The sequence below is a fragment of the Balearica regulorum genome, chromosome Z (genome assembly GCF_011004875.1).
Source record: "Balearica regulorum gibbericeps isolate bBalReg1 chromosome Z, bBalReg1.pri, whole genome shotgun sequence".
Lineage (NCBI taxonomy): Eukaryota > Metazoa > Chordata > Aves > Gruiformes > Gruidae > Balearica > Balearica regulorum.
Genome location: NC_046220.1, coordinates 75,096,816 through 75,122,666, shown reverse-complemented (window position 1 = coordinate 75,122,666; position 25,851 = coordinate 75,096,816). Strand labels below are relative to the sequence as shown.

The 25,851-nt window shown below is 43.3% G+C and overlaps 1 protein-coding gene across 3 annotated transcripts in view; it reads right to left on the bottom strand.

Annotated features, from left to right (window-relative positions):
* PDZD2 (PDZ domain containing 2) overlaps positions 1 to 25,851 on the bottom strand; it is a 208,326-nt gene that overhangs the window by 126,526 nt on the left and 55,949 nt on the right. For all 3 annotated transcript variants that reach the window (XM_075739930.1, XM_075739931.1, XM_075739932.1), the window contains exon 2: positions 17,746 to 18,576. In XM_075739930.1, coding sequence (XP_075596045.1) covers positions 17,746 to 18,224 — 479 coding nt within the window. In that variant the 5' untranslated portion in view covers positions 18,225 to 18,576. The remainder of the gene's footprint in view (positions 1 to 17,745; positions 18,577 to 25,851) is intronic.

Below are 25,851 nucleotides of genomic sequence, written 5' to 3'. Positions count from 1 at the left end.
GTTTGCTTGGGGGTTTCCTTGGGTGGGGGTGGGGGCTAAGGTAAGACTGACTATATTGATAACCCTCTCCCATTGCTCTCCACAAGCCTTTTTCTGGAATACATGTTCCAAATATACCCCATTAGCCAGAGATTGAGCTCTGTGGGCAGAGAGGTGTTTATGAAACATTTATAATGTTATATTAGAGCTGATTTTATGCATTTACAGTTTATTTATAATCTGATCACTTTAAAAATCAATTATATACATGAAAAAATTCCCAATTTTAGAGACTATTCCATGAAACTCCAAACTATGAGGCAATGTATCTACAAAGCTGTGACCCCACTTTTTATTTAATTTCTTTATGCTCATAGAATTTACTTAGAGGTTACGACAAATCTACAAAGGATAAATCCTTCTCACCTAGCAGTTCTCTAATACAGGTAAGTATGTATTATCAGAAGAATACAATATCAATTAATACCCAAGAGTGGAGATTTACATGGCATTAAGCATACTGTATTTAACTTCAAAATACAAAGCAGTAACTCAGGATTGGAGAACAGAAAATAGATAGAAGGAAATGTTCTATTACTGCTGAACTAAACCAGAGAATAATAACCTAGAAATCACACAGTCTTAAAGCAATTTGCCTTATCTGCTACATTTAACACCAGCTACTGTTATTAAAATGAAAAAATCATCAAGCTGTCTTTCACATCTCAATCCTTATTTCCTGTTTGCATTTCTCTCAGTCCTCTGTTTAATTTTGATTTCTACTCACTTAATACATTTTCTTCTTTACAGTGTATGGCCCAGGTATGAGACTCTACATAGGAACATGCATTTGCTCAAAACAATGTTATCACTAAGATTATTTTTTTCCAGGGTGGAAACACTTAGCTAAGCTTGTTTTTAGAAATTATAACTTGGGAACCAAATTTAAAATTTACATTACCCTTTGAAAATAAACATAACAAAACAAACAGGAAAAAAAACGAAAGGCCAGGTTTTACCCTGCCTTCAATTCAAAGACTCCTAGCAAGACCTCCATCCACTACACAGAGCCAGACATTTTCTCCCAGATAATCTTTCAGGCATCGGGGGAAAAATACTTCACAAAGACATAATACCTTACCTTATGTACTCAGCCTTAGATCTCTGTTTAAATTCCATTCTTTCTCTCCCCAAGGTGATGCCAGTTTTCTCTGCTCTTAACCTTTCTCTCGTATTGCACAATTAAGACAAACTTTTTTTCCAGTGTTGAAGATTATGTTCTAATTTTTCCTTACCCTGTTTGGTCCAAAGGTTACCATTTCACAAAGTATCCTAAGGACATTTTTACTATGGAGAAATATTTTGACAACAAGAACTATTTTTAACTCCACTAAGCTCTGCTGAGTGTAAAATGTTACACAGGGTGCTCAGCAGCCTAGGGGAACATAGCTATCGATGGGGTTTGTTGAGTTTGTTTTCTTTGAATGAAAACAGCAATCTGAATCTTTCAGCAACGAGACTCTGTACATACAGTACACGATGTGCATCTCATTATAAACCTAAAGGGTCATCAGATAGGGGAAAAATGTACTTAAGACCCGCTAGCCGCTAGCTAGAGCCAGCAAGGTGCTGCTGCAGGTTGGGAGGGCTCTGCACACCTACTACTGCCCATGTCTCATGCTGGGATTTCCAGATCTACAGAAAAGACTAATTTGGCAAAGAGATGAACTACCCCATCAGGATGTTGCTGGCAATCTGCTCAAGGATGGTGCCTCTGGGTGTTCTCCCTGCCTCCCCCCACTTGCAGTATTGGAAGTGATTTGACTGTGACATGAAGTGGGGCAAGACTACACATACCAGAAAAAGCACAAGGGAGATAAAGTAAAGACGAGAGAGGGAAGGGCCAGAGGAGAGGAAGGCTGGTGCCGGTTCCCAGCCCCAGCCACAAGCTTGACTGCACGATGATGGAGGGACAGAGGAGCAAGGCCAGCCCTTCTGCTGATGAAGGCTGCCAGGAGCACACCAAGACTTAAACACATCTCCATGGGGAGTAATGCAAGCTCTGGCATGGTGCGTTTTCAGAGAAGCCAAGGGAACAGAGTGTTTTACTCCTCTGCAAACACCCAGCAGGATGCTTAGGCACTGCGTGCATCGCCAGCACCCCAGCTAGCAAGACTTGCGTAGCAGGTAGGGCTACACAAGCTCTCTGTTCAGGGGTTAACTCCCCCCTGGCAAATACACTGCCCGTATGTGCCTGCTCACTAGGATTTCCTATCAAAGCAACATTTTTCCTTCTCTTCAACTATGAAAATAATGTAGGTTACAGCAAAGGCTGCCCACTCCAGCAACCTGTGCTCCACCCTGGAGTCATTTTATATTACTCTCCCCAGTGTCCTAAACCAGGGCTGCAGAGATTGTTCCAAACGTGGCTTTCATTTTATGCTAGAATAGTCTCCATTAATGCAATACGCTGTGCTCCATACTTTATGATATTCAAAGTGGAAGCCCAGATCTTGTTTGCTTTTTAAACATCACCAACCATCCTGCATTTTATCTGTGCATACTTCCCAGCGTGTGTCAAACGTGCCATCCGCTCACCACTTATTAATGTTTCAAGAGTCTTCCTTAAAACATACATGAGATTTAGGGAGGATTTTGTTCCAGGAGTCTTCTGACCATTCTGTGCAGTCAGAGAGAGTAGTTTTATTTCACAGACTGGATTTAATATACAGAAACATACTGCATCTGTTTCCAAATATTTTCTTACAAAAACCATTACAAAAAACAGTGCCAAAATGTGCTCGTTTCTCTTTAAGGAGGAAACCTTATTTGGATTTCTTGATCCAGATCATCTTAACACCCAGGCTCAATGTTGCTTGCAAAAGCAATCTACAGGCTCCAACTAATACAAATTTAATCTGCAAGGCTTCTTGCTTGTGCTGGATGGGTCCAGCATGTCTTTGTTACAGGCTCCACACCATGTATCTGTAGCATGTGGTACTGATTCCAGATCTCAGGCGTCGCGCTTATGGGCTCCATCAGCAGGATCTTTCTTGGATTTCTGATCCGTTTTGGATTTTTCACTAGGATATCCCTGTATCATGTTGGATTGGAGATTTATGACTGGCCCTTAACTTTGTGTTAATTTCTTGGAGCTGCAGTGTTTTCTTATGGACCGATCTGTGGCAGCTGAGAACACATTCTGCAGGTCCAATTCTCCATTTGCACGGTTACCCTGGCTAATGCTTACACATATGGAAATCAGGAACCACTCCTCTACTCCTTAGTATTTGGGATTCATCTCCTTCCCCCTCAATAATTATGTAAAATGTCTGGGGAAAAAGTGAAGTCATTTTATAAGGGGTGAAAAATAATTTGCCTTTTGATTGAGCCCAAAGAGAAGGGGTATTATAAGCAACAAATTCACTTCTGTGGTTTCAGGCTTTCATTTTGTAAGGTCCCAAGCCTTCCTCCCAAGTGAGGAGCAGATTTTGCCGTCGATTGAAAGAAAAAAAAAATAAAAATCAGGACTCAATAACTACACAGGAACATTTTGATCAATTGGCACAATCTAAAGGTTAAAAGTTCCAATATGCAGCTGACCTGGAGAGAAATAAGAGCAATGGTAAGTTTAAAATTTAAATGTTCAATCAAGCCATTTCTCCAGGACACAATTTTCAGGCTAGTTTGATGAATGCTGCCGAAAGAACAGGCGGCAAAACATGACCAAGATGGAAACCCTCAGCCTCGCCTCACATTCACTTTTTTTTGTCCCATTCCCTGCACAAAGTTAGTCCCCAGAAGAGGAGTGTGGGGAACCTCAGAAACAGAAGTCCCTGGACAGCATGAGCCTCCTCCCTGTGTCCACGCCTGAAACTCCCACACCGCCCCTACACATCTCCTGTGGGCTCCCCGACTACCAAACCAGGGACCATAGAACAAGGAGGACGTGCGTGAAGTGAGCATGAGACAGGGTTATATTTAGAGGCTGGGGTAGGGGCACGCGCCCAGCATTACCAGGCTGTTCCCAGTATGTGGCCGTGTAGCCATGAGATGAATTATATGGTTATATTTAATCATATTTTTCTTTTTCTCACGTGTTTATCTTGATACTGATACTGGTTCCTCCTCCGTGCAGTTGCTTCCCAAGGAGCCTGTTTATACTTGCAAGGAAGTTCTCACCAAATAAGAGCTGCATTGAACAGGAAACCATTTCATCACATTTTCCCCAATAAAGCCCCAAAGTGGCTCCTTTTTCCTCAATAAACACACATCCCACATCCAGAGCTGCCTTTCTAGACTTTTGCACTGTTTCAGCTCTAAAAGACAGCCCGGTAAGGGTATAACATGCAAAGCTTTATAAACTGGAGCAATTGCTCCAACCAGAAAACTGGCAGCTCCAGCAGCCTTGGCTTTGAACCTCCTCACTTCACAGCAAACCTCAAATACCGTATCTGGAAATCAAACTTCAACTGTGTGTTGGCTGGAGCACCATGACAAAAACAAGGTTTGGTTTTGTTTCGTTTTGTTTTTCTCAAAGCCTGTGCTAGGCGCCGAAAAGGACAGTGTTTTGGCTTCAAGGCCTTGGAAAAACAGAATTCAGTTTTTCCATTCTGTCATAATTTTAGCAAAACCCTACAGGTAAATAAGACTCACGTGTTTACGCTGACGCCTCTTGGAGACACTTGGGAAGACCGGATAATGGCTAAATTCATAACCAGGCAGGTATCTCCTAAGCTAGGGCTTATTTGTATTGCTCAAATGTAGTTCTGCGGAAACAGGTATTTCAAAGAATTTTAGCCCTTATGAAGCTGCTCTGACTTTATAACCCTCCAACAGACAGGCAGGTACCTGGAAAGAAACGCGCCGCAGTAAAACCCAACATTTAATAAAGTGCTTTTCCCCTGGAGAGCTCCAGCACCTGCAGAAAGTGAGCTGCTGTCATCACCTCCCTGTGACCGGTGCCGTGACTTGTTCACGGTGGGGAGAAAAGGCTTGACCAGAACCCAACACTTCTTAAGTCCACACGTGCTATCCATTATGCTGTAAGACCCTGACAGGAGGTCATAGTGACATAGCTCTAAGTCATATACAGTTTATGCAAATGTAACTTACAAGTAAATGATTTAAAATAGAAGCATGCAGAAGAGAAATGGAACATGAAGCAAGCAACCAGCATGGGCTCACTGCAGAAAGCAACATGAACTACAACCAAGTAGCAAATGCCACTGATATGTGAAGAAGGCAAAACTTTACATGGAATTTAAACTAGTACTTTACATTGGGTTCATGCTGGATTTTTACACCAGCTTATGACTCGGTATATAGCAAGGTAAATGACATTTTTTAATCTAAAGAAGATCTTGACTTGGCTTCACCAAGTCATGCATGATTCCTCTAATGTAGTACATGGCCAGTGGGTCCCAAGTGTACTGCTGCGCGTGTCGGAGATTATATGAAAAGGGAGAATATGCCTCCTCGTATTCTTTAATACTACTATTGATACTATCATTAAATGAGAGAATATCCTCGAGGCTGGGAAAACCTCAGGGAGTATGGGAGCTGACACCTGGACTCAGGATTGGTTTCCTTGGTTATTAGAGCTGGCTGAACTGTTTTAACAGATAATGATATCTAATTTAATTACATATTAGACAAAACACTTTTGATTATTATTCAGCCAGCCAGAATTAATGAATTTATAAGTCTTTCCTCCATCCTAATTTTTTTCTATCCTCTTGTCTTTTACCTCTTTTTTGTTTTCAAGCTTTTCTGAAATCCACCTCTCTCAAGACAGATGTTTACTTCTCTCCTAACTTGCATGATTATTTTTTTAACGATGATGCCCCTTTCACTCATTTCCACAGTTTAGAGGTTGATTCTTGGGTCATCAGAGAAAGCATTTGAGTCACAAAATAATTGTAATAAAGTGCTGAAATTCTGTCTTTCTCATATACTATTTAAAACGGAGTCCATGTAAAGGCAGAGCCCTGCAGTAAAGCCTTGTTGACTTTGAATTCCACACACCAGCCATTAACTTCTGATCTATTTGGCATCCACATGCTTTTTTTAACTATTATTAGTTCTGTCTCTGCAGCACAACTGGTGAATTATGGAAATCGGATTTATTTTAACCACATAGTTCATCCTGATGAAATTGGCTAGTTTACTAAATAATTTTCTGCTCTGATGTATATACCACTTACTTTCCGAATGCAGACAATGATCAAAAAACAGATCAGAGAGGAAGCAGTTTTGTATGTTGCTGGGTCAGATACGGAGTGGCAGGAGGAAATTTGGAAGGCAGAGTTTCCCCATTTCTGTGGAGGCAAACAGGGAGCGATTCTACCGAAGCACGCAGTGATACGGTACTGTCAGAGACCTCAGGCATAGCTTTGTTTTTTCTGTGCAAGAAAGCTGTGCTTCAGACTGCTCGCCAGCAAGGAAGGCAGAGAGAGTGAATAGGAGTAGATGAAGTCATCAACCCTTGCTGGTTCCTTCAATACCTGCTGCCATGCAAGCGTGACATTCCCAGGGTTACCCACGTATGGAGATCCCAGCTCAGGGTGAATCAACCTCCCCGCACACCTACAGCCCCAAACATAGATCTTTGCAGCCGAAGGCAAAGAATAATCCTCCCGTGATTAAGCATCAAGCTGTCAGATACCTTAGAGCCAGTGAGATCCAAACATGAGCCCTAAACCAAGGTGGTGATGAATATACGGTTCAAATCCAAAGCTATTCATCAGATCCATGCAGCATGAGAAATGAAACTAATATTTAGTTGCCACTAGTGTCTCTAAAAAAAAATTTTCCCAGCAGCTTAAAAGTTACAAACTCCTTATTTCTGTTAAGACATAGTTTAAGAGAAAGCCCAGCCTGGCCAGCAGCAGTAATTAAAAAGAAGTTCTCACCTATTTAACTTGTAAAGGCTACAGAAGAATTGTGTCCTCAGATTTTTCTTAGAGCTCCTATTACTCAAAAGGAGAGGGCAAATCCTGCTTTACTACCTAATGCCTGCTGGCTTTAAAGCCAATGCAACTATTGCTCATTTTATTCCAGGCCCTTGTTTTCAAATAGAGTGCTTTTGGGAATAAGTGTTTTACTTGAATTAATTGCTTTTCCTGTTTGGGGAAAAACAAACAAACAAACAGGTTTGTTCATTTAGAGAACTTGGCAACTGCAGATTGCCCATTACTTTTTTGGAAGAGATATTTTACAAAGAATGTTAACCCACAAATTCAGTAAACATATGGGATTTGCAAGTTAATCCAATAAGGCCATTATGGTGATGCTCCAGAGGGCTAGTCACCATCAGGAAGAGAAAGGAGACTAATTCTAAAAGGATTTCCCTAAAGCCATTTTAATGTTGGGAAGTCAAGAGCAAATTTCCCTTTTAGTAGCAGTGGTTTGGGGGAAGGAAGGAAGATATGGATGGTGACAACAAAAAAAGAAGTTTGCACCCATGTAAGTGTGTTTCAAATTATACATCTGAGCTTTAAGGGAAATAAAACAGCCTTTATCCATATTTGCCATTTTTTACACTACAGTGACTGAAAAGGGGAGACAATATCCCTTAAGTTCAATTATTAAGGTCCAGAATGGCCACCTTTGGTTCATACTAATTTTAGCAGTTGTTTATGTGGACAATTAATTTGAAAATTGCCCCGTTACTAACATCCATCAAACAAGCAATACAGTTAAAGAATTTGGGAATACCTAAATTGTTAGGGAAATAAGTAGAAACACAAAACCCTTCTGTTTTCTAGATCCTGTGGGCCACTTAGTCTCAGTATTTAGATTTAACCTCTGCACTGAACTTCCAGCTACCAACATAAACTACAGCAACTGGTAACTTCATTCTCAGGGGACTGGATTATAATCTCTTTTACAATAGGTTAAATAAGGAGTAGCTGCTGAAAGTCCTTGAAGCTGCATAGGTATAACAGAGAGTCAGGTCTTCACGAGCAGTTCCCTCTCTGCACTCTGACATAGGCAAATCTGCCCAAAATGCGCAACATATTTCTGTGCTCCTTAAAGCAATTAGCTACTGCACTGAACAAGCACAAGAAACAATTAGAGTATTTATATTATGCATATACACATCCTAAAAAGCATGTAAAGAAACACTTTTCACTGCTGTCTTATAAATTCTTAGATAAGGCAGGCTAAATTCCCGGTTGACATAACCTAAAAATTGTTTAAAATATTTATATGACATTGCCCTCTAGAGGAAACTGAGAAAAATCTGTGTTTTAGTAGAACTTTTCTACAGATGAAAATATGAAATGTCATTTTCAGCAGAACAGTTAGTGTGTGTGTGTTAGAAACCATTTTCAGTGAGAATGTCGCACACCGGTTTGGCTCCACTTATCATCTGTCAGTTTTTAAGACGGAATTCCCCAACCTGTAGCCCATTTTCCTCATCTGGGCTCCATGTTCAAATAGATGGTACCACAAAGTTTACTGGTTACCACATGTCGATGTTTTTCTCTTCACTACCAGAACAAAAATAGCCCAAGCTATGAAAAATTGGCAAGCACTTAGTAATTTTTCAGTCATCATGGCACAAAGACCCACTGGTCAGTGTGTATGAGGATGAGAAGGAGGACATCACTGACTTTTGTTTCATCAAAGAGTTACTCTGCTAGCCTGAATCCATTCCAATGATCAAGAAACGGACTAGGAAAACACAGTCAAAACAATTGCTCTGTTAATTAATTCTTTGTTTTGCCAGGTTTATTTTTAGAAGATCATCCAGTTATCTGTAATACCTACTATGGAGAAGGGAAAAAACAGACCTCGTCACCTTTTTAAACAATAGAAAAGAATCTTAGGCATCAGCAGAAACAACAATCACACTTCAGTCACATTTCAACAATTCTATTGCATTTTGAAAAAGCTTGAATCCATTTTCCATCCACCTCTAGTTTCTCACAGTCATGTTAAAGAGCCTTTAGTCTGGCTGGGCTTCCTGGATCTTGGATGCTCTAGGCTGAAATTTGCTGCTAATAATCACATTTTCCCTACTCTTGTCCTGTCTCGGTAGGTACAAGTCTTCCAGAGCTGCCCCAAACCTTCTGGCGGTGTTTGCCAACTGATCTTTTCACTGGTACTGGTCTGTTAAAAGTGTTTCCTTGTGGAGGCCCAGATGATTTTGCTGAGTGTCATCCAGGGAAAGCAGCAAGAACAGTGAGTGATGCTGCAGAGCCTGCGATTGATATGTAAGCCTTTCCTGTCTTAGCCTACATCTGATAGAAAGGAGACAGAAAAATAAGTTTCAAGCAGCATGGGATACTGCTCAGAGCTGGAGGCAAGTGTCACATCAGATAACAAAAGCAATGAGTTTTCCACGGGGAAAAAAAAAGCCCGGCCCCAAAGCCATCCACCGCAGCAGCTGTCTCTGGAGTTATGTACCTGCCTCTCTGCTGATCACACCTACGTTTCTCATATTTATCCTCTCACTTATGTCTGTAGATGGCAGGTTCATGCTTACAAGCTGTCTCTCTGAGGCTGATGTCAAGCACAGCCTCTGCCTGTGGAACTGTCTCCTGTTCATCATCTTTCAACCCTCCTCGCTTCTGTCCTTTCCAAGCCAGGCCTGATTCCCAATGACAAGGGATAAGTGGTTTTAAGCTACCACCACCGTTAATGCCTTTAGCTCTGGAGGGTCATGACTTGCTCCTACTGCATCTTCCAGGACAGCAGCCATCACACCCAAAGGTACATGAGGTTGGCAAGAAGATACGATCATTGCCTTCTTGCAGAGCAGCCCCAAAACTCTTCTGAGAATGGGAACGCTGCTCGCTTAGCCCAATGCTATGAAAAAAACATTTCAATGAAGACTGGAGAAGCTGTGCCTTTCCAGGACTCATGGCACATCAGTCAATATGGGTGGGAAAGGACAACCTGCCATGTATCTCGCTGCAACCCAGTAACCTGGCTCCAGTCGCCTCCTCCTCCTGCAGCAGCTCAGTGCTCCTGTCTCATGGAAATCAGTCTTTATCGCACAACCTGCTTTGTGCAAAACTTTGGGCTCCCAGAATACGAAGAGAAATTCACATTTACAGATGAGAAGAGACACTGTGAATGACTGCACATTGCAAACTGGTGTGTAAGGGCACAAGCATTATAGAAGAACAAGAATAATGGGCACAAAATGTTCCTTGCTCATGTTTTTTAACATCTCTATTTTTAATTATTGATGGATCAAACACTCTTCTGTGCTAGCAAATGCACTGCTGGAGAGGCTGTGAAAATAACTGCTGCTGTGGCTGAAGGCCTCACCTGCTCCTTGGCTGGGTGGTGGAAAAAGTGACCTGATTTTGCACATTCCAGCAGTTTGCCAATTAGTTAAGTTCTGCTGCGTCCTGACTGTGCTTCCAGATGACCTGAGAGTGTGGGATGCTTGCTGCGTGCAAGGCGGAAAATCCAAATCAGGATTGAAAAGGGCCCTTGCTGGCACTTTGGCGTCAGGGATAAATGACGAGGCACGAGGCTGATTCACCAAACCAGGCTGTTCCCACAGTAGATGAGCTCCCTCCCAAACAGTGGGCTCGTTCTCTTGTAATTACAGCGCGGTCAGAACAGCAAATTAGATGGAGATGCACAACCATGCATTTGGCAACAAGGTACAGACTTCTAAGCAGCGCTTTCACAGCTCAATGGAACAAAACAAAAGCACACCAAAAAAGTTCAGGACAACCCACTCCGTAACCTCTGAAGCTTTTACACTGTCTAAGGCAACACCACCAACCTCTGTCCAAGTCTTTTCAAGCCTGATGCAATCGCTCTGAAAAGAAAGCGTGCAGAGCCAGGCCTGGGGAGCATTTGCTGTAGATGACCGTGGGGATGGTGCCTAATTATACATGTATGTTCTCTGGGGATCATGCTTTCTACCAAGAGAGGCCAGCTCTGTTGCTCAGTGGCAACAGTGTGTAGAAGGCAATGATGAGCATACTGCTTCCAAAATTTGGGGACAAACATGCAAACACATGCAGGATATGAGCCATTTAAATCAATGGGAGTCTTCGCATCATCTTTTATGAGTTTCAGATTAAACTGAGCTAAGCAAGATGATAAATAAGATGCAAAGTTGAGGAGGAAGAGAGGTTTGGAAAGTGCTTTGGGGAGGCACTTGTAGCAGTGGGATGCTGCAAATGAGCATCGCTTCAAGGGAACGGGCTTTGCCTCCGCAGAGGCTGGGCTTGGTACGGGGACCTTGAGAGGGAAGGCAGGAACGAGAGGGGGTGGAGGGGAAACTGAGTGAACTCATGCTCAGATTAATAAAGCAAAGAGGACAAACAAGCTAAATGATCTCTGCTGAGTCTGAGGATTAGTGACCTTCTGCTTAAGTCTTTGGCTCTTGAGAGGATTTGGGATAAAGCTCATTTCTTCAGAGCAATTTATTTCTCAACACGTGTGGCTAAGTCTGCTCATACCTTTCCTGAAGACATAAAAGAAGGGAAGAAAAACGTCTCTTTCTTAGTTTCTTAGTCCTGTTACATTTTAAGGGGGGAATTAAGTGTAATTTAAGGGGGGAATCAGTGTAAAATACAGCAGCCATGCTTCAGAGGAGGCTCCATGCTCCAGCATACAAGACTTTAGGAGCACAGGGAGACTTACGCTGTATCTGAGAAATGTTAGACACCCATAGGCTTCCTATTATTTTGCACAGGTTGCACACACATTCACTGTCTCCCCACTCACAGCAGCTCAAGTGGAGGAGAAAACCCTCAGCCAAAATCCCTACATGCTGCTTATTTTCCATCCTCGGGACTCACGTGCCCAGCAGCTTGGAGGGCATGTCAGTGTACGCTTCCCATCCGTGCCCATGATAACTAGCCCCAGGTCTCAGCCTCTGTGCCCCGATCCATCACATAGCAGCATGGAGATTGGCAATATGATATAAAAAAGGAGACTAATTCAACTCCACAATAGGTTGGGGGTATTTTTTAGGTCAGTTATGAGAAATCTATTCCCTGAGATTGTATTTGGAGGCTGCAGTCTCCAGGACCACTGTGTTTGTTTTTCTCTGTGTAGTCAGTGCTGTTAATATTTTAACAAGGAGCTCCCACAGAAATGTTTGCCCCTTGGCCAAGGGCAAAAGGCCAGGATACATTTCAATTTGTTTTCCTACTAAAACAAAAATATTTTCTTATGAACATAACCAAGAGAAGGCCCTACTAACACTAAGCAAAGCAGCTGCTTATACTGAATAGCACTTTGTGTTGGCAGCACTTTTGCTTTAGGAAAGAGGTGAGGAAACACAGTAAAGCGGAGCAATCGATCCATGCAACCTGACATGCCCAGGAAGTGGGGGTGTGGTGAGACAAAGCTTTCTGCAACGACCAGGGATAGTTTTCTTGGGGTCATTTTTCCCTAGAAAAAGGTTATATAAAGAAGATTGCTCTGCTGAATGGAAAATAAATCCACAATAACTTCCAGAGAAATACGAGCCCGTAACAGGCAGTGAAACCTGAAAACCTCTCCTTCCACCATAACATGGGCATTCATACACCCTAACACCGGACCTTACTAGAGAAGGGATTTATTACCAAAAACTTGAACTAAGGGCCCCGGCTGATGAGCAGAGGAAGCACAGCCCTTGCTCCCCATTCCCACAGTGTGCCATCCCCACACGCCAGTTGGAGCACCTGGAAGCATTTTGAACTAAGTAACATGGTGCTACTAAATCCTGTGGATGCTCCAAAGACAATCCCAGCAGCCAGCACAGGGACAAAGTGGCCATGGCAAGGACAGCCAGCCTCCTGCAGTGGCAGTGTCTCACCACAGCGTGGCAGGAAGCAGTGCCCCATGGAAAATTAAAAATTGGAGCAATGCACTTTGATATCAAAGAGTGACCGCATTCAGGGGAAGATTTTCTTCCCAACAAGAAAATCTTTCTATTGCAAAGGCAAATCAGTTTATGACAAAAAATCATTCAGTTCAAACTTCTGAGGAAGGGGGAGCGCAATAAAAAGACATCTTGAAACATGTGTTCTTCTGAAACATCAGTTCTCAAACCACAGTGTCAGTTTTTTGAGCAGCTCTACTCAGACGTAGCAAAGGTTCCTGTTCTCTGTTCCTGTCCCCTCAGCAGATGTACTGCTCTGTATCTCCTTGCACACAAGGCTCCCAACAAGGGCGCAAAGAAGAACAGCACCCTCCTGAAGACCACTGTTCAGAGCAGAATTTGGCTGCATATTGGCTTTCCAGCACCAGCAAGGACTGCTTTGATAAAGAACCTCAAGATTTCATCCAGCTGAGCCCAGGACTGTTATTGACTGCTGCAGGCAAGCAGCACAAATTGCACATTTTAAGACCTGTAATTTGGTTCAGCATTGTGCTCTGTAATGAGCTGCTAGCATTTAGAGAGAAGCAGGACTGTGTTTAGGATGTCCGTGTATCAAGCAATTACTAATAGCATTGACCTGTTGAGAGGACCAGGATGTTACCTTCACACTTCCAGCTATCCTGGAGCATGTAGATGCAAAGTGCAGTAGCAGAAAGCACTCAGGAAAGACCTTGGCTCTGCTGGAAACCCCCAACTTCAGGTAAGGTCAAAACTTTGCCTTCATTAGTGGCACTTAAAGCTCACTCTCCATCACACATCTGATTTCTGAAGATTCTTCTCAGCATCATTGAAAATAAGCTGATTTCCCTGACATTCAGCATGCCATATCTTGAGCTGGGAAGAAGTCCTAGCAACTGCCCCAGGACACTGGCAGAAGAGGAGAGACTATGAAAATGCTGTGCAAAGGTACAGCTGTCGAAACACTTCTTTGTTCATTTTTTGGAAGCGACTCCAGGTTGTGGGTTAAAAAGAAGCCAGCCAGTTCTCTGACTGTATTCCCACACATGGTGATGTTTGGTCATTTTTGGAGATGAGGAACATGATATTTTGAAGCAGTGGTTGCGTTTCCTCAATGACAAAATTATTATAATATCTCATGTTTATACCACACTGTCATCACTTGTAATGTATCTTACTCTGCTGTCTTCAAAAACAGTTTAAATTTGGAAATCTATTAAGCACTGATTTTAAAGATTAGATGTATCTAGTAGCTGTGTCCAAGCACTGCAGCTATGCTTGATGAAATTCATAATCAAATATTTCAAGCAATGATATTCATGACAAAATAATTCTTTTGCAATCCTCCTAGGACTTGCTCAATGAAGCCCCATTCAGTCATGGTCAAGAAATGAAGGATTCATCTGCCATTTGCAGGAATACTAACAGCCTCCCTCCAATAAATGAGTAATAGCCCAAAATGAGAGGACTAGTTCCAAAATACATAGGAAGTTGTTGTCTGGGGAAACATAACCCATGTGTTTTGGAAATACAGTTGTATAGACAGAAGATAAATAAACATGCAGAGTTTTGATCAAGCTTTATTCAGTACTCCAATACAGCTCGCTGCAGTTGTGTTTGATAGACACACACAATTTGCAAACTCTGAAAAGAGCAGTAATTTTCCCTCAGTCATTAATATCACCAAAAATGCCACCACCTACATCATTCCTCTCTAATGTAATAATACTCTGTTAAGCAAAGAGCTTTGATGATTATATTACTGCATAATGTTTCTCTAAATGAAAAGAAAGAAAAAAAAAAAACCAGAAACAAGCTTAGCAATAATCAACCTGTTTCTGGTGTTTCTGTCTAGCAATCAGGTGGAATTTAAGTAAATAACTTTTCTTTAAATAAGTCAAACCAGACTGAACTTCCTTAACAGGGAGAGACAGATGAGTGATACTCGCAGCCGGCTCCTCCAAGATGCAGCATGCAGCTCTTCTGCGCTGTGTCTGACCCCATCACTGCTCTGGGACCTGAGGACCTGTAGGCACAGGACCTACACCAGGCAGGTGCTGAAAGACCACAATCAATCCAGGGCTGCCCAATTTAAGCCAATCTGTCCATGGATGCCCAATCTGTTATGGCTCCAGCTGTCTCCCCATGCGTCCTCTAGAGACTGACCACATCCATAGCAAAGCCAGCGGAAGGAACCTCGGGCCCCTGCCTCGCCTTTCCCATTGTCCAGTGTATTGGTGTAGCCCCTTGGTGCAGGGAGGGTTTGCATGGTGGAATGGAGCTGGAGATGACCCAAAGCCTGGGTATGTGGACAACTTCTGCCAACTCTGCTGCAGGGGTGGGAACCCTCAGGAAAGTGGCAGAGTTATGAGACCCTCTGGTTAATGCCCAGGGTCCCTGGGTACCTGCCAAATGCCCCACTGTTATGGAAATAAATCAGGACATTCCCTAAAACACTAATGTGGACTGCAATGCGCTCACCTGACAAGATGGGGCTGCCCTAGCACGTTTGGCAGGTGAGGAATAGATATGCAATCAGTGTCTTGCTTGCCCAATCCAGCCTGGTGCTACAGAAGTTACAGACAGAATTTTAATTTCACTGACCATGCACAGGCTACACAAAGTATGTCACACTGCAAATCACACCCCTTCGTATCGACCTGCAAGAGTTTCTCACCCAGCCAGAGAATAATTAGGCAGACAGAAATCGAGCCAGGACTACTATTCAGTGTGCTGTCCTGCCGCAAACCATTGAAGAACTATGGGGAATGGGTGCTGCCTATAGCAGCAATGTGGAAATACTCTAGAAAGGCTTCTTCTTTGAAACAGGCTTCCCAAAAGGCAAACTGACGTTGCCTTTCAGCCTATCAATCATAAACCTCTGCAGAATTACATCCCTTCTGAGCACCCCAACAGAGAAACCTACTGAAGGAATCTCAAAGTGTCCTGGAGCAGATCAGATGAACAAGGCAGTAACATGGAGTTGGAGCTACCAGCCAGCTAACCAAGTATTCCAAACTGAGAGTGTTCTCATCCCAAAGTGTCATCCATCAGCATCACCCTTGTCAAATAGCAGTTGACAGTAAGTTAGGCAGAAATACTTTGGATGCTGAAAATAAATCAGGTTTTGACTAAGAGATGTCCTAAATTTTGGCCTAAATTGGATATAGAATATTCTAAAACAGGATCTTATGAGCAACAACACTGGCCCTGTACCACCAAAACTCTACCTTTACAATGGCGAAAAAATCTCAACTAAGGAAAATGGAGCACTTGATTCTCATTAGCAGCAGTCACAGCTTGCTGGTCTAATAACAGAGCATTCCAGAAGGAACAACCCCAAAATGAAGCCTTCATGGATAGGATAAAAAGAACAGATATCCAAACATTTTGGACTCCATTGGGTATTATCATTGGGTATTTTGCATTAATAATAAGATAACACTAATGCTGGTCACTACAAGCAATTCCCTAGGATTTTAGGAACAGTGACATCTGGCAAAGAGGAAACAGCAAACTAACTGCTTTTTACCACAAACTTGGGGGTGCCACTAATTGATACTGCCATAGTACCAATATTTATACACTCATTGAATTACAGGCTTGAAATTACAGAGGGTTGTTGTCACACCTGCAAAACCACAGCGAGGTTCACCTGCCCAGCACCCACAGGTTGAGGAGTCACTGCTTTTATTCTGCACTGTGGCAGAATCAGGAGCGACGGTCACCTCAAAACACTGCTGCATTCACTGCCTGTTGGGAGCAAAGGCCACGCACTTTGCAGGATTATAACTTGCAAGTGTTACCCCCCTGAGGCCATTATGTCTTTGCAAGCCTGACAGCGAAAGCAGCAGATAACTAACCAACGAGTCTTCCTATCAATGCTATATTCTCACTGGACGAATCTGTAAAGATTCGACTCTTTCTTTTTTTTCTTTTTCATTATACAGGTTATTTCAGTTAAAACCCATTATTTGCAAATCTCATTTGCTGGAGCACTTTCTCAGCTGGTCTAAAATCACATACTACTCCCAAGGCCCATAAAACATGCTGGCTTAACCCAAGCTGCAGATCAACAGTTTCCTTTTACAGAAGGTCCACTTCACTAGCATTTTGTTTCCAAAACTGTCCATCCTCAAGATGACACCCCTTTGAGAAGAGGGGGAGGATTTCATGCCCTTCAGTACGTTGCAACCTCAGGTATGAATGAACATTTGCATTCTCATCTTTATCAGAGAAAGGTCTCTGCCTTTGCAAAGCAAAATGTGAGCAAGTCTGCCAGCCCACAAAGAGCAAAGCTGGGCCAATAACTGATATTACAGCATGTAGCAGCTGAAATAGAAAAGCATGAATAATCTATATCATTGCAAGAACCTTCATTTCTGATTTGAACTCTTAAAGGTTTCAAGTTTTCTGGGACAGGAGACAGCAAAAGAGAGCAAATGCAATAAAATCAAAGGGAATTTATTAAAATTAAGTTGTTCCAATCTGGAAAACACAAAAATGTCTTGCCTTGAAAAAGTCTCAGACAACTTTAGCTGTCAAAAAAGCTTCCTTCAACTCAAAATTTCAACAAAAATAAGATGCACCTGCAAAAAATTCTTCCAGTGCTGCTGAGTCTGTGTTCATTTTTACTTAAAAAAACCCGTTTTATCCAAACCCAGGAAGACTCCTGTTTTAGTGGAGACCCTCCAATGCTTACAAAATGCTATTTTTTTTACACAATGACCCCTCAGAATTTTCCAGTGGATGTGCAAGTAGCAAATGTAGGCTAATTATCAATTTGCTTCTGTTACTTATTTTTGACAGACCTTAAGAAGGAACCCCGAGCTCTCATGTGGGCTGGGAAGCGGAGGCCAAAACCTCTGCTCCCAGACATAAATCAGTACCGACCAGGACCTGCACCACATGCCGTGAGAAGCGGCTGCCGGCGGCTGCTCTTCCAGTCTTACCTCGCGCCGGTGACGTCCACGCCAACCATCAACTGGCCATTCAGAGAAAGGATCTCATCTTTCAGTCGTACTCTCCCGCACTTCCCGGCTGGGCTGTTTTTCTTCAAGTCCGTCACCCAGATGCACCCGACGTCGAGCACCGGCCCCTTGTGCCCCTTCCTCTTCTTCCCTCCCCGACGCTTCTCCCCGTAGTCCCCCAGAGCAGGGATGTTCCCAAAGCTCAACCCGAGAACCTCATTTTTTCGCATCTCCTGGGCCAGGTACATGGTGCAGATCTCTGTATCCGAAGTCCCGCAGCTCCCTGGCTGCAGTTTGCTCTCATCCACAGAGAAGTTGAGCTGGATGTACTCGCTCAGCTTCTGGACGGCCGAGCGGCAGAGCTGCTGCTCGGTGCCCTCGGCCCCCTCCCGACGGCTGTTCTGCAGCCACTGGCACAGGAGGGGGAGGAAGACCCCCGCGTTGTCCTGCGTGATGGGCATCGCTGTCCCCGTTCATCCCCTCACGGCAGCAGCCCCAGCCCCCATTGGCTCCCCGGACCTTGGCTCTGCCGCCTGCCACGGCCTCCCGCAGCCTCTGGGGCCATGCTGGAGTGGGGCTGCAGATCCAAAGCAAGACCCATCTAACCTCACGGGGACAGTTTTTGGGCTCCAGCTGGCTAAAAGCAATTCAGGGCAGGATGTCTGGTGTGAACACCACAGCCAGCCCCACAGAAAGGTCGGTGGATGAAGCAGCGGGGAGTGTCCGTGGCTGTCTGGGTATGCCTGCTGTCGGAGTCTCCACGCCGCTGGGAATGATGTCTCCTTCCCACTACGGTCACCACACTGTCTTGTCCTGCAAGGGGGAAAGGGCATGGTTAGAAGTGCCAAAAACACCGTAGGCATCCAACAGCTCCAACCCAGCATCCCGCCCCAGGCAGGAGCCCAAAGCCGAGCTTGCACGGCCAGAGCTGCTCTCCTTCTGCGATTTACCGCTTGAGGGCACCAGCTGCTCTTCTCAGCAAGGGAATTAAAAGGTCACGATTAGCTCCTGACCTCCCCAATAAAACGGGGAATTGATGAGCCGTGAGGATGCTCCTGCCACAGCTCCAGGCCTGTCACCGAAGCAAAGGAGACGCTTCAACCAAATTGACCTCAGGGACCACTGAAGGGGCACGGTGTGACAGTGGTCTCACCAGTTGATGCCGCTGCTGAAGGCTGCTCTGCCCTCCTCCATGGCAGTGTTTTTGGGCTGGGATAGGTTTAATCTGGTCACTCCTCTGACTTAGCTCTCCACCAAGCTGCTCAAGGGACGGGCAGCAGCAAACATCAAGGGTGAGGACAGGCAATGAGGTCCCTTCTCTTACTGGCATCAGTGGCTTGCAGTAGACTAAACCTACCCTGCAGGTAAAGCATCTAAGGGAGGTGGCTACCCAGTTCCCTGGGACAAGAGTTTTACAGGTGAATTCACCAGTTTCCTGCAATTTGGAGGGGCAGGCACACAGGCAGCCAGGAAGCAGCGAGGGCTGGGAGTTAGCAAGCAAGAAGGTGAGAAAAGTTTTTTTTCCTAGGATCATTAGGATCTATGAAACAAGGAAAAACCCTGATGTGAGTTAAGTCTGGTTGACCAGTTTCTTTTCGGGAGTTACTTTCTAGCAGCAGATGCTGCTCAGTGAGCTGTGCACCAGGAAGGCAGAGGAAGGCAACAAAGAAGGGATGATAATACAGTCACAGATTGACCAGGAAATAGGGTTAAATCCTCTGAATAGCTTAGATATCTAATGCAACATTGGTGAATATATTGCTTTTAACACAGAACTTAGGTCTTATTTAAGATCTCAGATTTAATTTAAGACAAAAGTGATTTATCTGACATAACTGGAATTTGTTGTAGTAAGACATAGATCTGGAGTGCTGATATAAAGATACATATCTTATATATGGACTTGCAGAGAAAAAGAGAGGCAGCATCTCTTAGTATACCAAGGATGACGCATATACTTGCTGTGAGGTCCAGAATCCAGAGGGAGGAATAACTGCTAAATTCTCTGTTTAATAATAAAAGGGAAAAAAAAAAACCCAAACCCAACCCAAAACATGGAGGAGGGCACAACAAACTCCAAATCAAGAAGATTAAACGGATCAGGCTACCTATTAACAACTGACTCAATGGTAATGGGAGAGTACAAGCATGAGGTATCTGCTAGGAAGGGAAAGCAGTAGGAGACAGAGAGTCCTGGTGCCTTCGGAGCAATATTCTCGCATAACTGACAGATCAAGTAATCAGCAGGGAAGTGCCTCCAGAGAGGCATGTGTTGGGGGTAAGAAAATGGAAGGAAACTCCTGTAAGAGCGCTTGTGAAATGATGAAATCTGCCATATACAAGAGATTGGGGACAGCAAAACAAAAATGCCTGGCTTCAGTACATTAAAAAAAACCTGCTAGGCAAGAATTCATGGAGAAGAGTTTAAAGGAAAAAGAAATCAAGGTGAGCTGTAGTTTCTCAAAGAAACAATATTTTGTGCTTAAAAGGCACAGGCACAATAATATCTCAATGCAGAAGAAGGATCAGAAGACTAGGCAGCATCACAAGCTTTTCATTTACCTCAAAGACAAGAAGAACGAACACTAAAAGGTTACAGAGCAGGAGTTAAAAATAGTGTGAACACACAGGCAGAAATATTAGAAACATCAGGGCATAAAAATGAAATGAAACTTGCAGAAGATTAAAAAAAAAAGAAGTGTTACCTTTCATATGTATATTAATACCAAGAAGACAGTCTGCAAAAGTGTTGCTCAAATAGAGAGAAAGTTATTGAAAAATGACACTGAAAGAGTCAAATGCTGGTTTGATTTTTTGCTTTAGTCCTTGTTAAAATTGCCTACTATGCACAGGGGATTAGTACAGTTAATACTACAACACATTATCACTACAAAGGTATACTATCCTCCTCTCTGCCCGTTCGAGGGTGAGATCAGTCCTCTGTCTAAGTCAGGTATTTCCAGACCAGCACGGTGGGACAAACTACCTTTTAAATTCCCTACAAATTTAGGGCTGAAGCCATCTCAGATACCTCCCACCTGGTCACCTGAGAGAGCTCGGACAGGTAAGGTGCCAGAAGTCAGGACAAAAGTAAGTATAGTGCCTATCTTGAAGCGTAGAAAGAAAAGCAGCAAAAGAGTGCTATGTCATTCAGTCTATCTTCAATCCTCTGAAAAACTCTAAAACAAACAAAGAGACAGTTTGCATGTATGTGGAAGATAAAAAAATATAAGCACCAGCATACGCAAAAGAGACAAGATCCTATCAAATGAAATTAACTTCTTTTCATAATAGAGAAGTTGTTAGATGTCATTTATCTGGGCTTTATTATAGCTTTTGACATCGTCTCAAACAACTTCCTCATAAATAAACTAGGAAAACATGATTAAATGAGACTACTATAAAGCCATACCCAGGGAGTAGTTATTAATGATATTCAGTGAAAACAGAAAGACACTGTGAGCAGAGCTCTGCTGGATCCATATAGTCTAGGTCTGCTCAGCACGTTCATTAGTGACCTGGACGATGAAAGAGACCACACTTATTAAATCTGCAGATTACATGAAGCTGGGAGCGACTGCAGACACACTGGAGAACAGGATCAGCATCTAAAATCATCTTGGCAAAAATAAAAAAACCCCACCATTGTCTAAAAATTAGGATAAAGTTCAGCAAGTGCAGAGAACTACAGAAGGAAAATCACACACAGATAGGGGTGGCTGGGTGACAAATCTTCAGGAAGAGATGCAGGGTTTGTAGTGAATCACTCCTGTCAATAAAGTCTGCCTCTTGAGGGGAGAAAAAAGGGTCATTGTCCCAGGATGTGCCAAGAGTGACAAAGCCTACTAGGCATGTGAAGTATCTCTGTAGCCTCACGTGGGGCTGGGAAGGTCTCAGCAGCAAAACTGCCCAGTTAGAGCAGAGTGCTGACGTGACTACCAGTCTAGAAAATATGAGCTATTAAGAAATAGTCAAGAAATTAGGGCCTGCTAGTCTAAAAAGGAGAAAGCATTGCAGGTGGGGTGTGAGAACATAAGCTAAAGGTCCTCAAGTACCTAAAAATGCCCCACACTTACCAGGAGGAAAAGAGCAGTCTCTTCCCCTTCCCCACTGTGGAGTAATGGATATGAATAATATCAGGGTAGATTTAGGTTGGCAGTTAGGTAACACTAATAAAGATAAAGAATACCAAAGCACCGGAGGACACTGTCTCGGGTGACTGGAGTCTCCATCACTCGTGGTCTCCGCAGTGGGTGAGACAAATACCTGCCAGGAGCAATGATCAGAGCCAATCTCTCTTGGGCTGTGGGACAGAGTAGATCTCTCTATTTCAATCCCTCTTACTTTTTTCCTTTCAGCATCATTTTCTGTCTTAGTAGACCAGAATGAGAGGTCATATAACAGGTAACATCCAGTGAGTTATCATAAAGACACCCTTATTGTTTCAACAGTAAACATCGGTATGGCTCCCAGTAACCACACAGGGTTCAAAACCACTCAAGCTCTAGAGGTGATCAGACCAGATGACCCTCTGAGGCCCTTTTTGGCCTAATAATTTAAGGAGTTTTGCACTTAGCTGGTTAATTTTGACATTGGGTGGACATGGGCTGCCCTTTGCAAACTATCCCCAGAGCAATAGTTCCATCCTGGAGAACTTTGGGGTCCTAAAGCAACTCACAGTTTTAGCTCCAGAGTCTTGAAATCTCCTCTGCATTGGCCAAGGGCACAACTTTATGTTGACTTCAGCTTCAATCCTGCAGTTAGTTGGGCGGTATGGACTGTTCAGAGACACTGCATCCCACACAAAACTCCTCCATCATTCATTTCATGACATTGCTGGAGGGCTTTCCTCCTCCATATGCACATGTCCCTCCAGAGACAGAAGATGACGGCCTGTTCCACCCCGCTGGAAGCAGGCAGCCTTCAAAGCCCCATTCCTTCTCCCCGCAGGAAAAACTGCGGGTGTTGATACGCTGCAGGTGGCCTGTCTACACCCCTGAGCTCTCTGCAGAGCCATAGCAGACACTTAAGATAATCATGTAGATAATTATACAGTACTTTTAAGAAATTTGATTTTCTCAAACAAAACCTTCTATCTTCAGAAAAAAGACTCTGACAAGCATAAATAGAAAATACTCCTTCCAGATGAAACAGGCGGCGCAGCACTGAGCTGAACACCTCTGTGCTGCTGAGAAAACTGGCTCAGTCTGTCCAATGCCAATGGGAGCAAAAAATAGAAAGGTGGCAAATTGTTCATCAAGGGGAAAAAATAGATCTACCTGACAAAAAGGGCAAACTCAACACTAAGATGAAATTTATTTTTGCTCTTGACTTCCACCAAAATAGATTCAAGACCACATGAGAAAAATAAATGGAGTCGCCACCACCTTGCTTACTTTCTGTAGGTGACAGACCTGCCAAACCATCCCACTGCCTCACCTGGAGTACAAGACTTACGTACAAAAGACTCTACTTTTCTTCCCATCCTGGCATTGACACTTGTCTGGGGTAAACCAGGCCGGTGCTGGCAATGGGCAGCCCTGAGAGGACACAAGTCCCCTGTCCAGGGAACAGGAGTCCCTCTTCCTGGGGACAACTTTCCACCACAGAAATTTTGTCCTTGTGGCTCTGAATCCTTCTGGGCCTACTGATTCCCACTCTCTGGCCGGTGATTTAATCTTGCAGCCTAACTGGGTCTCAGTATGTGTGGCCTGTTGAGATTCTTTTGTTTGCAGTTTAAAGAGTAAAATAAATGGGGTAAGATTTTGCACATAGGATGTTTGCAGCCTAAGAATTTCTCAACTGGAAGGATACTGGGGTGGGAAATCCTACTTAATTTGTTGGGTGCAATATGAAAACAATTTTAGTCCTGCTTAAACAGCAGGGTCATGATGGTACAGAGACAGCATGACTGCTTAGTTGGAGGAGGACCCTCAAAGGGGATTACCTCTTCTTGGCCTCTCAGTTTAGAAAGACCCTCACCATGCTGAGTATTGGTTTTAGGGCTCAGATTTACCCTTCTCTGCTGCAGGACCCCACAGGCTGCACCCACAGCCAACCCACTTCATGGGACAGGAACCCTCCTTTTGCAGGAAGAGGAAACTTTTGGGTCACATGCTCTCAGAGGATCAGAAAGATACTGAAGCAAACACCTTGAAAAAAAACACAGTCCCTTCTCACTCAGCAATGCCAACAGCCCAAGTACCCTCCTCTCTGTCCAACCACAGCCACTTTGCACCACTGCAGACTGCCCAGCCCGCGTACATGCCTCTTCCCAAAGACATGCCACCACCATCCAGCAAGTGAAGGAGCCTGGTCCCTCCTCGACCAGCCATCAGCCACAAGGATCCTGCTGAGCATCATCAAATCTGGTCCCCAGCTATCACAGCAACTCTTTCACCCTCTACTCAGTAAAACTCATCAAATTTTAACTTGAAGTAAAGAGGATTTATATCTCTCTTATTTTGCTGGAAAGCTGTCCAACCACACCGCATAGCTGGAAATAGAGAGTATTCCAGCTTAAATGTATTCATAATCAGTTTATACCCACAGACGTGTAGCTTCTACAGCTCTCTGCTCTTCTTGGTGTTTATCAGCTCTTCTCACCTTCATCCCTGGAGTACTTACAGCCAGAAAAATCAGCCTTTACCTGCCCTTCCTCCACCCAGCACTCTCACATCAGATGTGCTCTCAAAGGCTGAAATACCACCCACGTCAATGAACAGGATTTTTTCTTCTCCCTTCCCCAGTGAAAGTTTGTAGTTATGGCTCAGGAGGTAAGACACTTCGTTCTTCACCTCCAGCCTTTTAGTTCAAGATACTGAGTTAAACACAGGTGACATAGGTGAAGAGAAATTGCTTCTTTTAGGTTTCCTTAAGGAAGAACTATCTTAAATGATTGCTTATGGAAGAATATTTTCTTTGAACGAGTTGAGGCTGGAGCTGTCAAAAAGCATATATGGATATCCAAGTCATAGACACTCCTTTTTTTTTCTGACAAGCTGAGCTTTTTCTTCTTACATCATCCTCAAAAGAGTGATGTAAACAGCTCCAATAATCACTTTCTCATAGGGGAAAAAGGAAATATAGAGGGTCATTAAAATGTCCCATTACTGATTTTTAAAAGGTGATTTGTGCAAATGGCTAATACGTAATCCTCCAGGATACCCTCTCTGGCATTTCCAGCCTAGCCTAAACCTCCAGAAAAATGTACATACAGTTATTAAAAAAAATTCCTTTCATCCTCTGAGTGAGATCACTTTATAATTGCTTTAAAGGTTATGTTTGACAGATACTGTTAATCTTGTATATAAAGATGAAGGCATTGTACTTGTTTTCCTAAAGTCATCTAGGTATTTCAGAACCAGAGAAATAAATCCACTACCAGCAAAAGATCTTAATTTACTAATTTCTATTCAAGTGTAGCTTTAATTTCTTCTATTTTCTTAGTTAGCAGGTAATAGCAAAATAGTAACAAGAGCAGAAAAAAAAAAATCACCTAGGAACTGAATTGAGGTGTTTCACTAAAAGACATGCTATTGCTGAAAGATGGTTTTGCTGTAACAGTCCGAGGTCTGAAATCCCCCAGGACAGTAGCAAATCTGTTTTATTCTGGATTACCCAGTGGCACAAATCAGATCGGTTATGTTTCTGCTGAATTAGCCAGAGTGCACATTTACAGGTCAGCTTTATGTGAGCTGTAGGAAGACTACTGATATTTGAGCTGGCAATAAAAATTTAAATCTTATGCTGGCAGACTTTGAGAGATTTTGAACAAATTTGAATTGACAGTGAGTTTTATAGCAGTCAGCATTTTATATCTCATGGTCTCAATGCTTTTAATCCAGCTGTAGGAGCCCTAAAGCTGGATTTACTGCACAGTCAAACCACAGCCTCAGGTTTGACCTCAACACAAGTAACCAACAGGAATACAGGGACATGAAAACTGGGATTTCTCTTTCTTAACATCAGCTGAATCCTCATCTGAGCTTGTCACTGTGGGCTCTCTTTCTGACCAAAGGAGAGGAATGGGCACTCTTAGGAAATGGTTATCATCTGACCTGTTGTAGATCTTTATTTTCAGACAGA